The sequence below is a fragment of the Drosophila bipectinata genome, chromosome 3L, assembly GCF_030179905.1.
Source record: "Drosophila bipectinata strain 14024-0381.07 chromosome 3L, DbipHiC1v2, whole genome shotgun sequence".
Lineage (NCBI taxonomy): Eukaryota > Metazoa > Arthropoda > Insecta > Diptera > Drosophilidae > Drosophila > Drosophila bipectinata.
Genome location: NC_091738.1, coordinates 1,222,982 through 1,233,953, shown reverse-complemented (window position 1 = coordinate 1,233,953; position 10,972 = coordinate 1,222,982). Strand labels below are relative to the sequence as shown.

Here is a 10,972-nt window from a genome sequence, read left to right as displayed (position 1 = left end):
GGCAACGCTGGACTCAAGTATAAAAGTTCCGTTAGCTTGGCGCCATAATTCCCACCGTATTTGTTTTCGCATTTTCGTTTGCAATGCCAGCGCTTTGAACTAAGGAGTATTTTTTCACAAAAATTGTATAATCATGGAGAAGCGCTCCGCCGAGGAGGATGGTTTCGTTACCATCGAAAAAGAAGACCCATTCCAGCAGCAACCAGAACTAGAGGTAGACTGCGAGTGCGCGACATCGGAATGAGATTAAATGGAAGGACTGTTTTTCAGAGACTCTACAAAATGCACTGGCTAAGCGATTATACCGAAGACATATTCGAGACCATGAAGGAGCAGGAGCTGCGCCGCCGTCCCCTGTACTTCCTCTCGACCCAACTGGACCAGCGCCCCAAAATTGTCTACATTCTCCAAACGGCGACGCGCGCCCACAAGCTCAGTCGCTGCGCCCTCCACTTGGGTGAGTAGCGTCAGTCCGCCAATGAAAAAAGACTAATAGAGCTCCCCTACTCAGCGTTGTACTACATGGATCGCTTACTGGACTACTACCGAATCCGCCCGGACAAGCTGGACCTGACTGCGCTCACCTGCCTGCACATCGCCGCCCAAATCGAGAGCGCCGACGCCTGCATTCCGCGGTACAGCGAAATGAACGAGATGGTTAAGAACGCCTATACCGCCTTCGAGTACAAGGCCGTGGAGCGCAAGATCCTCGGCTTCATGGACTTTGAGCTGGTGCGTCCCACCACCGCCAGTTTCGTGGAGCTTTTCGCCTGCAGGTTCCTCACCCGCGATGACTTTGCGGCCTACGACGAAATGATGGCCAACTACGAGAGGGACTTGTCCATCGAATCGCCGTACCCGCGATACCAGAGCTTTGAGCAAATGCTGAGCTCCTTAGCCCAGTTGCTTCTCCGACTATCTGACTACACTCTGAGCAGTAAATATTTGAAACCTTCTGGGGTAATCCTATCCTGACGAATCTCATTCCAGTTACCACATTTGGGAATGAACTTCCTTCGCTGCTGGCTGCCGCTTGCATTGCGACGGTGCGACAGGTGATCGGCCTGGAACGCTGGACGCCCTACCTCAAGAAGCTGACTACCTACAGCGAGGCCCAGGTCCAGCCCTACTCCGACATACTCAGTCTGCACCACTACTACGACGCCAATAGGGTGGCTCATGTCGGAACTCCGAAACTACCAGAGGAGCTACCGGCTGGCCAAAATAACAAGAACTGGCCTAGTCCCGACTCTGGATTCGAGGAGTCGATGGTGCCGCACTCTGAAGTACCAGCAGGGGAAGCAAAGAACCCCAAGATTATTACCGTTGAGCTGCAGGATACAGCCAAGAAAATGGACTCTTCTGATGCATCACAGAAACCCCAGAAGCGTCGTCACAACCTGATCGTCGAGGTCGTCGGCCAGGCTCGTCCAAACAAGAAACCGAAGTTGGAAGCCAAACCCAAACAAATATTAGACTTGTAGAACTAGAATTAAGAAGTAAGAAGAGGAACATTGCTATTTGGAGGAACCAAATAGCCAATGCGTCCAGCCTAGTTAGGATGCTCTCGATGTGCGCCGGTTCGACTGCGTTGAACCTTCCGCCGAGTTCGAGTGAAGAGTCTGTATAAGTTTATATACTGTGTATTTAATATATAATTGGAATTATCCTATCAACTTATCGATACCATATGTCAAAACTCAACAACAAAGGAGCACTATTAACTAAAAGCATTAAGGACAAGTTTTTAGTGTTCTACAAAAAAATAAATGGCCTGTTTCCAGTTCGTCAGACGCTTTTGAAGTCTTTTTCCGAGAAGTTTTCAATTTGGAATTGCTTTTGAGGATCAGCATGATTGGAATGAAAAATTAGAGCAATTGAGGTACAATCCAGGGGGACACTAAGCTGCTTAAGTGCTATTTTTACAAAGTTGTTACTTAAGAGGACAAAAAAAGGGAGTAAGGCTAAGTAGTTAACTTTGGACAGTTGGAAAGAATGGCTTAAAAAATTCTTTGATTTCTTAAAAGTCATCAGGATCTGTAATAATCACTTTGAAGTGTCCATATCTACCTTCTGATTCTATCTTTGAATCGCTTACGTCTCAAATATAGTTACAGTGTCTAGCCTAGCAAATGCGTAGGGAATCATCAGAGGGGTGAAGGGGGCAAGTAGACATTTACAACATTTACAGGACAATGTCCTGGACAGAGTCCTGGACAGTCGGTTCACTGCAGTTTCATCGCTGCATGTCGCGCCGCTTCAGCACGTCGAAGATCACATCGGAGGCGTTCTGTTTGTTGCCAGGATCGTTGCCCGACTCGTCCTCGGAGTCGGTCTGCTCCAGCAACGGCACCGTCAGCGTGGAGTGCGACCTCACGTGCACACCCCCACCCGCACTGCTGCCAGCACCGCCTCCCTCGTTGAACGTGTACTCGCCCGAAGAGTCCTCATTGTCGTTGTCGAAGTCCGCCTGCTGCTGCTTCTGGGAGTCCTGCATGGTGGAGTACTTGTGCAGCAGGTGGCACACTATTCCCGCCAGGCACACCACCAGACCGATGACGTTGATCAGGCTGAGCTGGTCCTTTTTGAAGGTCACGGCCAAGGCCAGCTGACATATGTCCTTGAAGATGCCGGCTATCGACAGGGTCAGGCTGGAGGTCTTGCAGAGCACCAGGAACTCGGCAAACTCCATGAGGAAGGCGAGTAGAGCGCCCACGCTGATTCGCCCCCACGCCCAGGAGATCTCGGCCAAGGTATGATTGTGCAGATCCTCCATCACCAGCAGAAGTCTGGGGCCTGGAAGAATCAGTTTCATTAAAAAGTGGACCATTATTGTCATGTACTGTCTCCCACCTTCTATGGCACAAACTAGAGGCACCAGGGAGGCAATCATCCAGGGCTGCATGTAGTAGATCATGTCGATGGGATTGTGGAGGCCCAGCTTGGACTTCTGCATTATGAACTGGGCGAAGCTCCAGCGCAGGCCGCTGCTCAGCGAGGCGAAGAGAATGAAGAAGAAGCCCAGGGCATTGAACTGGGTGGACTTGTAGGTGAACATGACCAGGCCGGTGCCAATCAGGCCCACGATCGACACCAGATACCAGCTCTGCAAAAAGTTAAATGCAAATAAAATTGTTTTTAGAAGAGGGGATAAGATTAAAAGGGTTTACCAAGCACTCGTATCTTTAATGATAAACTCGAGTTGTAAATTAAAATTAAAACAATAAAAGTAGTCTTATCTGGTGCTAATTTCATTAATATTTGATTCTATTTTTGTTGAAACTAAATAGTAATCTACAAATGAATGAATGTATGTTGGACCTTATCGGTTGACAATAAAATATAATTTTATCAAAGTTTTCCAACGATTATACATATATTTTTATCAGTCTTTAGATATGTCTGGATTCCAACCTATAACTAGATATTCTCTTTGTTTTTTTACATTATTCTTAAACTAAAGTAAACTTATCTAAAGTAAAACCAGTCTGAAATCCAACACCTCCAAACAGAGTCATTAATTTTATCTAAAATATATATATTTTCTTGCATTTCAGGTGCATTTGTTGAGCCGATAAGGAATATATACCACATGTGTCAATTTATAAAGCTGGCACTCACCTTCTTCTCCAGCCCCAGAGCAATGGCAAACAGCAGGATGAAGACAATGGTCGAGGACTTGGTCATCGTGTAGAGGGAGATCGGCACCAGGGCTAGTCCCCAGTTGGAGAAGCCAATGTCGATGGCGCTGGCCACGCCGGTGGGCGCCATCTTCCTGAGGGCCACCCGCCAGTCGAGTTGCACCCGAGACCGCCCGACTCTCAGCTTGTATATCCTGCGGATGGTGGCCGCCAATAGGAATTTCACGATCAGATGGTACGACACAATGGCCAGCGGGAAGGGCATCGCCCGGTTGATGTCCGTTTGGTAGAAGGTCAACGTGATGGACAGAGTCAGGTACAGAAGGATTATGACCAGGGTGCCAATGGCCATCTGCATGAACTGCGACTCGGCCATTTTTTCCTGTGGCAACGTGGCCGTGGAGTCGCCGCTGTTGCCGGAACCGCCGTTCTGCGCCGCTCTGCTACTGGTGACGTAGTTAAAATTCGTCTGACGGGGTCGACTGTCTTTGCCATTCTGCTGCGCGGCGTTGCGATTCTTCTGGCCCAGATCCAGTTCTAGTTCTATCTCCTCTTCCTCGGCCTCGCTGGCGTTGCCCGTGGCGTTGGAAGAAATACGCTCGTACTTCGCGGCCACCATTATTTTATCGCGGCGGGAGTCGAAGCCGGAATCGAGTAGCCTGGTATCTGTATATCTGCAAATTGGTAAAAAGTAAATTGATATTGCTACGCAACGGCGACGACCACGGCGACGGATGGCGTCTCTCACTTCGTTCGTTATCTTTTGGAGTTGGCGTACTGCGTCCATATGTTTGGGAATTGTGCAGCTCTCCCCGCCGCCCGCTCGCTATCTGCTTGCGTTTTATATGCCCCTCGTACAATTATTGTGACTCGTTGGCGCCGCGCTTTCGTTACTCATACAAATTGCTTTCTTTTTAGCCACATTCTGTCGGCCGACTTCTGTTTTCTTGTTTTTCTGCCAACTGTTTATACACAGGTTATCGCCAGCTGGCCAGCGAACATATCGATAATTATTTGGTGGTGTGACCATTGTGATAGTTTTGCGCAATTTTCAAATGAGCTTTTTCTGACTTAAGAACTTTATTTGGGTTTTATATTATTATATTTTCTAGCAAAAAAGTGTAGCTCATTAAATTCTATTCCACATTCCGTGACTCTTTTTAGTACAAGTGTAGTCCTTCGTTTATTTAAAGTTACACTCTTAAAACTTCGGTCATTACAACTCTATAAGTACAAACTATGAGTAAACTTTATTAAATCCACACAAATCTTGCTTAAATCTTGATCTTTATTCAATTTTCAACATATTTATAACTGGTTCATTTTTGATAGTTTTAGAATCTTCAATAGTTAAAAATGCCTTGAGTTAAGCATGATTTTAAAATTAGTCAAAGTGCCTTCTGATAAATGCAATTAGTGCCAGTTGATAGGAGTCTTGACTAAATTTCTTGAACAACTAAATAATTTGTAGCTCTCCTTAACTTCTTAGTTTCCATTAAATGATAACGACTTTAATCCTAGGACGTGTTTAAATGCTGCAGCACTACGGGAGCTGTTTGGGAAGCAGAAACATAAATAAACGCACTTTACATAATTGGTTTTTCATACCCAGTCTGATGGCAGCGCAGATTGTGCCGAAAAGAATAAAGTTGAAGCGTACTTCGGCGGCAACTCGCTTCTGCTCCTCCGCTGGGTCAGGTTGGGATTGTTGCAGGCGGAACATCTTGTTTATTTATTTGGAATTTTATGTATTTGTCTTTATTTACAAGAACCACGTTGTGCTGCGCTAAAAATTCTTCAGCTTATGAACAGCTGGAGAGTGTTCCACGGATCAATCGATAAATCGGTCTTATCAATCGATAGTTTTTTCTATCTTTTAATAACATACTGTTACTTAAATACCGCACTGTTATTTAGAAGTTTGGTATATTTGGTATAGTAGTTTGGCTAGGTGAAGACGGTAAACTAAATTGAAATCAAAATAATATTATAAAAAAAAAAAATAAATAATTATAGATAATTTAAAAAGAAAGAGTATAAGTTAATACTTTGTTTTTGCAGAAGCCAACCCTATTGCGTACATTTGGTGTTGCAAAGCGCCGAAAGTTCTGTTAGAGTGGCATCACTCTTTCCTGTCGGCCAGGATAAAAAACCGTGAGTATCCTGCTCGCCAAAAAAGGATTTTTAGTTGATTTTAGCAGCAGCAACTCGGCGGCCAGCGTTGCGCGTCCAAAGCCGCGAATTATTCTCTCAAAGTTCGTACTATTAAAAAAAAAAGCAGAATAAACCAAAAACAAAAATATAAAAACAAATCCCCAAAATGCGGTGCGGTTTAACTAAATAAAAAGAAGATAGCCCCTTTTTTGGAAACGAATAAGTGCACGATTAGCAAGTGCCAGAAATTTTGATAGTGATTTTGATCAAATAAAACCCATCAAAATGTCGACAATTGTGGAACAGGTGAGAGGAGTGCTGAGGGCGAAGCGATTAAAGGACATGGCTTCTTTTTAATTTCTGTGGCTTATATAAACGAAAGCAGCTTATCAGCCATTAGGCGAAATGTAACGGTATTTTGCTTACAAGACCGCCGACTGCGTAACATTCAGTGTCAGTGTCTGTCAGTCGCCCCTCCGTTTGTGTGTGTGTCCGGTGTGGGAGAGTGTGTGTGCTTGTCTGTGTGTAAGGGTGGTTCGATAAGGACGAAATATATTTTCAAAATGGGGATTTAGTTTTAGTATTTTGAGACTTAAAGAATTCTCGATAAATCAGATATTTTAGTTTTAAGACTCTATTATTATCCTTTTTTTTTAAACTCCTTTAATTAGGTCCACCCTGACTGGCAGGATACTCTCCGCGTATGTCTGTGTTTGGTTGTTTTTGGCATTGCCTTGGTAACGGCAACTTCCTGGCGCCCGCCGCTTTCGATTTGACAGTAAAATTCGATTAATTTCTAATCGCCAGAAATCAGTGTGACAAGTGCAGACGACTACCCCTCCTCAACACACTCACACACCCAAAAAACAAATATAAATAGCTGCCATTTTGCAAACCAATTTCAATTCCCAATCCTTACACACCCACACTTTCGCGTATATGGCCGGAATACAAATACCGAGGCGCGATGTTGCATGCAAATTCGGTTTTCAGTCGGCCTGTGGGTCCTGTGTGTCCTGACATGTCCTGGTATTGGGTGTCCCAGTGTCGGTGATTTGACATTTTGTTGCACAAAATCCTTCAACGTTCGCCGAGCGCCTTGGGCGCTTTTCAAGTGCAGTCACACTTCCCAATCGACTCGACTTGACGTCATAAATGCACAATGAAGCTGGTACAGTGGATATCTCCCTGAGATGGAAATATTAGGATAAGAGCTTTATAGACCACTGGCTCCGCTAAAAATAAACTTTGAAAAACCGCAACTTTTCCAATTTAGCTTAATTCCTGTCCCAAATCTGTCTCAGTCCCCGGGTCTGCGGCTTTAATCAATTCCCCTCCAGCTGGGACACTGTAAAACTTAATATTTTCCTGGAGGAATTTTCTTGTGCCCTGTTCTTCTGCTTTATAGACTTTTCCTGATTTTCTTGTCAAGTCAAAGTCAGGGGGAAGTTCTTTATTTTTGTGCAGCATACTTTTCAGGGCGCGCATGTAGCGCGAGTCATTACGTTTTATAGACTTTATAAGAAGTTTCGTTTATGCAGTTTGCTCCAAACTTTCCGACCAGGTAGGTAAATGCACGTGTCTGTATATATCTTTGGCTTTGTTCGCGTTTTGGAATTGTGGCGGAAAGATAAACAGATCTGCGAGGTTTTTCCTTTTTCATGGGAAGCCATTAAAGTTTCCTTTCCAAACTCTGATGGATGCTAGGTTGCAAATTGTAATGATTTTTCAAGGAAGAACATCTTAAGTTGAGCTTAGTCCATAAATACCTTTTAAAATCGTTCACAAATCTTTAATTTATAACTGCTCCTTATCTGGGCTTACTTTTGTTTCGTCCTGTTTCCAAGCCAGGAGCTCTTCTCCTCAAGTTATCATAAAATACTTCAATCCTTGATGCTTTAATTTATGCGACCATAAAGGCCAACCGCCTATATACACATACATATACATAAATACACACAAGTAGCCACCCCATCAAGTGCAACACATAGGCTAACTATGCCCCCTCCCCGTAGTTGTTACGTGAGCTGCTTCTTCCTCCCATTTTCCGCCCTTTTTTTTGTCTCTGTGTGTGTGTGTGCGCCATTTTGTCAGAGCATAAATTACAACTTCAGGTGTAGCTCGGGGGCAAAGGTGAAAAAAGGAGAAGGGTGCGGGTGCGGACGGGAAATAGAGGGATGCCGTCTGTTGCTGCTGCTGTCAGTGTCGCCGGTTGTTGTTGCCGTTGTTGTTGTGCCTACATAATGTTAATGATGCTGCCGCCCCCCCCCAGCCGGCAAACAGCGAACCGGGCTAAAATGAAGAGGCCTTGGAATGAGGGGGCGGAGAGTCCTGGCCCGGCCTGTGAACTCTCGTTTCATGCTGTTTGCCAAAACAAAAGTCAGTGCTAAGAATGGCGAAGAAGGGGCCCAACTGTCGCTGTGACCTCCGTGTGTACAATGGCCGCTTCCCCATTCTAGTTTACAGGACCTGCATCCGCCGGCGGTCCTTGCTGTTGTTGGCTTTTTTTTTACTCTATAAAACAAGTGGCATTAGGAGGAAAATAAAAGCCTCAAGGAACATGATTTCCTGTCTATTATTTTCTTAAGGTATTATTATTTGGAATTCCAGAAACAGCTTGGGGGCTTAAGAGGAAATTGAAATTAAGGTGTACACTGTACTAAGATTTTTTTAAACATCACCTAAAGTTGTAAATTAATTAAAGGTGAAAGCCATTAATATTAGTTAGTGTTTTTAATTAAATCTTAAAGTTTTAAAGTTTTATTATTCTGTTCTATGATTTCTATTTAAGCTACCTTTATCTGAAATAAAAGCAACTCTCCATGTCCTCTCCTGGACATCCTTAATCCTTTAATCCTCGTATCTGGCGATAAGGGTATATACATATGCATATGAGGGCAGCTGAGTCATGATTTTTTCATCTCCGACTCCGCTATTTCCTTTTCATATTTGCTGTCCCATGCATATTATTTCAATTTGGTGGTCCTGCGAAAGGACCGTTTCCGTTCCGTTTTCCGTCGTGAGTCACATGGCGTATGCGTAATGCAAGAGCAAGGATACGCTGCAGCGCTGCATCCCAGTAGCATCCCCAAGGATAATGGCGCTCGTTATGCTTATTTGCCTTACCCACACTCCCCCACAGCCCAGCTCACACACACAAACAAACGTGGGAATGTTGGAAAAGGAAATTGCCCCCGAGGTCCTGACGTGCACACAAAGAAGAAGAGATGGCTATACAAGTCGATGAAAAAGAGGGGCGAGGGGGGGATGGGGGCCAAAACAGCTGCAGGGTTCATGGCCCCGGAGTGACCGCCAATGGACTGCAAGTCGCAAATTGCTTGCCCTTTGTGCATCCTTGATATGTCCTGCTTCCACCCCGGCTTGTCAAGGTCAAATCCAGATGTTTTGATTTAATTTATTGTTGCATACATTTGAGGGCCCATAAAATAAAAATGACCCACACCTGCTCCACACCCTGATGCTCCCTATCTTCATTTTCTCTGCGGTATATTGTGGATACATGTATGTATGTATATGTGGAGTATATCTGTTTCCTCTTGTTGCTGCCACAAAAAGGCAATATTTTGCTTGTCTGCCTCTATTTATCTTCGCCTTTGTCTCTGCCTCGTGTTTTGATTGCTTTTCCACACTCCCACAACTTGAGGTGACTCAACGTCTTGTTCATTTCCTTCGGCGGAGGGGAAACTATATGATTGTTTAGGGCAGAGGCGTCTGAGGGGCGTCCAAGGGGCCTTGATCCTATAAAGAATATGATATGCCCTAAAATATTTTACAATTTTAAAGATTTAAGTTTATTTTTAAAGAGTACCTTAATCCCCCTGACAAAAACTTGGCTTACAGCCCTGCTTTAGGCCTTTTTTAATCTGGGGAGTGAGCAGGGGTCTATCTCTGTGTGTGTCCAAGCTAAATGGAAACTGGAAAAGTTCCAAGTCCATGACTTCATATGCCAGCTAGTCTCTCGGTTTGTTTGGCCCGATTGATTAGCATTTCTTTTTGGCCATAGAAAGGGGGATTAATTTGGCCGAGGCTTTGTCTATGTGAGAAATCAATTATATTGAAGTTTGGCAAAGAGAAGCCAGCTTTGTCTGCAAAAAAGTAAGAAAAAGCAATCAAGTCCTGCCCTGAGTTAGCTTTAAACTCTTTATAAATGAAACAAAGGCCTTGCCACCTCATATAACTTAATAAAATAAAACCAATCTACCCCCAAAAATAAAATCAATATTTTCATAACTTCCCTCCAGTTCACTCATTAATTTGTGATACTCTGCCCCCTTTTCGGTTGGCCGTTTCTAATCAAGGATTTGCCCCACTGTTGGCACCACCATTGCCACCACATTAACCGTTATCTCACGCTCCGACTTGGCTTTCTTTCCCCCAGACCCCCAGCCCCCCATTTTCCGGCTCGTCCCACCTTCTCCATGGATGTTCTCAGTTACTTCGATTGCGATTGCGTTTGCTGTCTGTTTTTGATAGCAACGAGTATTTTCATTTTCCCATCATTTTCCCTGCACATGTGTGTGCGTGGTTTTCCTTTCTCATTTTCGTGATTTTATTACTTTTACTTTTTACGATTTATTTGCCGAAATTGCTTATTTCCCTTTTAGCTTTCTGCAAAGCCAAGAAAACAAGGAGCAGCCAAAGTGAAAAAAACCGGGAAAGAGGTTGAAGGAAAATGGCATTTTGGGGGCGGAGTTGATTGTTATTATTGTTGCTGCCACTGCCACTGCCACTTCCACTGCCACTGCAGCGCTTCTTTGTCTCATGCCTCCTTTTCATTTTTCTTTTATTTGCTTGGTCTTTCAATTTCCTTCTCCATAATACCATACCCACACGCCCCGTACTATCCAGTTCGTCATAACTGCTTTGGATTTGGCAAATTCAATCAAGGTTTGGTTTTAATCGATTCCTATTGTCCATTCACTATATTCCGATCATTTTGCCATTGTTTTTGGCTTAAGGCTTAAAGGTTTCAGATGGCCAAACTAAGGTTTCAATTAGAGAACAGGATCAGGATCATATACATTATTCATTATATTAAAGCTTAGTTTATATTCCTTTTATTTTATTTAAAATATTATAATTTTTCCTCTTATTTCTTATCATTTCCATCCACAGTCAGTGCTTAAATTCCCTCCAAAAGGCAAAGTGCAACATAG

The 10,972-nt window shown here is 43.9% G+C and overlaps 4 protein-coding genes across 5 annotated transcripts in view; 2 read left to right on the top strand and 2 right to left on the bottom strand.

Annotated features, from left to right (window-relative positions):
* Positions 1-36: 36 nt before the first annotated feature.
* CycJ (Cyclin J) lies at positions 37-1,793 on the top strand. The gene is made up of 4 exons (XM_017243009.3): positions 37-214; positions 271-457; positions 512-937; positions 991-1,793. Exons 1-4 carry the CDS (start codon positions 134-136, stop codon positions 1,482-1,484), a joined length of 1,188 nt encoding a protein of 395 aa, XP_017098498.2. The 5' UTR covers positions 37-133; the 3' UTR covers positions 1,485-1,793.
* Positions 1,628-4,623, bottom strand: LOC108126415 (solute carrier family 35 member C2). The gene is made up of 4 exons (XM_017243008.3): positions 4,390-4,623; positions 3,622-4,315; positions 2,854-3,106; positions 1,628-2,796 (listed from the first exon to the last, which is right to left on the bottom strand). Exons 2-4 carry the CDS (start codon positions 4,258-4,260, stop codon positions 2,237-2,239), a joined length of 1,452 nt encoding a protein of 483 aa, XP_017098497.2. The 5' UTR covers positions 4,261-4,315; positions 4,390-4,623; the 3' UTR covers positions 1,628-2,236.
* A 286-nt stretch (positions 4,624-4,909) lies between these two features.
* On the bottom strand, positions 4,910-5,467 carry LOC108126417 (uncharacterized). Its single transcript, XM_017243010.3, has 2 exons — positions 5,250-5,467; positions 4,910-5,193 (listed from the first exon to the last, which is right to left on the bottom strand). Exons 1-2 carry the CDS (start codon positions 5,362-5,364, stop codon positions 5,159-5,161), a joined length of 150 nt encoding a protein of 49 aa, XP_017098499.1. The 5' UTR covers positions 5,365-5,467; the 3' UTR covers positions 4,910-5,158.
* Positions 5,468-5,795: 328 nt separating this feature from the next.
* Positions 5,796-10,972, top strand: part of LOC108126399 (uncharacterized) — a 35,889-nt gene continuing 30,712 nt past the window's right edge. The window contains exon 1 of one of the 2 annotated variants that reach the window (XM_017242979.3): positions 5,796-6,101. In XM_017242979.3, coding sequence (XP_017098468.2) covers positions 6,081-6,101 — 21 coding nt within the window. In that variant the 5' untranslated portion in view covers positions 5,796-6,080. The remainder of the gene's footprint in view (positions 6,102-10,972) is intronic. The other variant, XM_017242980.3, reaches the window with a different exon arrangement.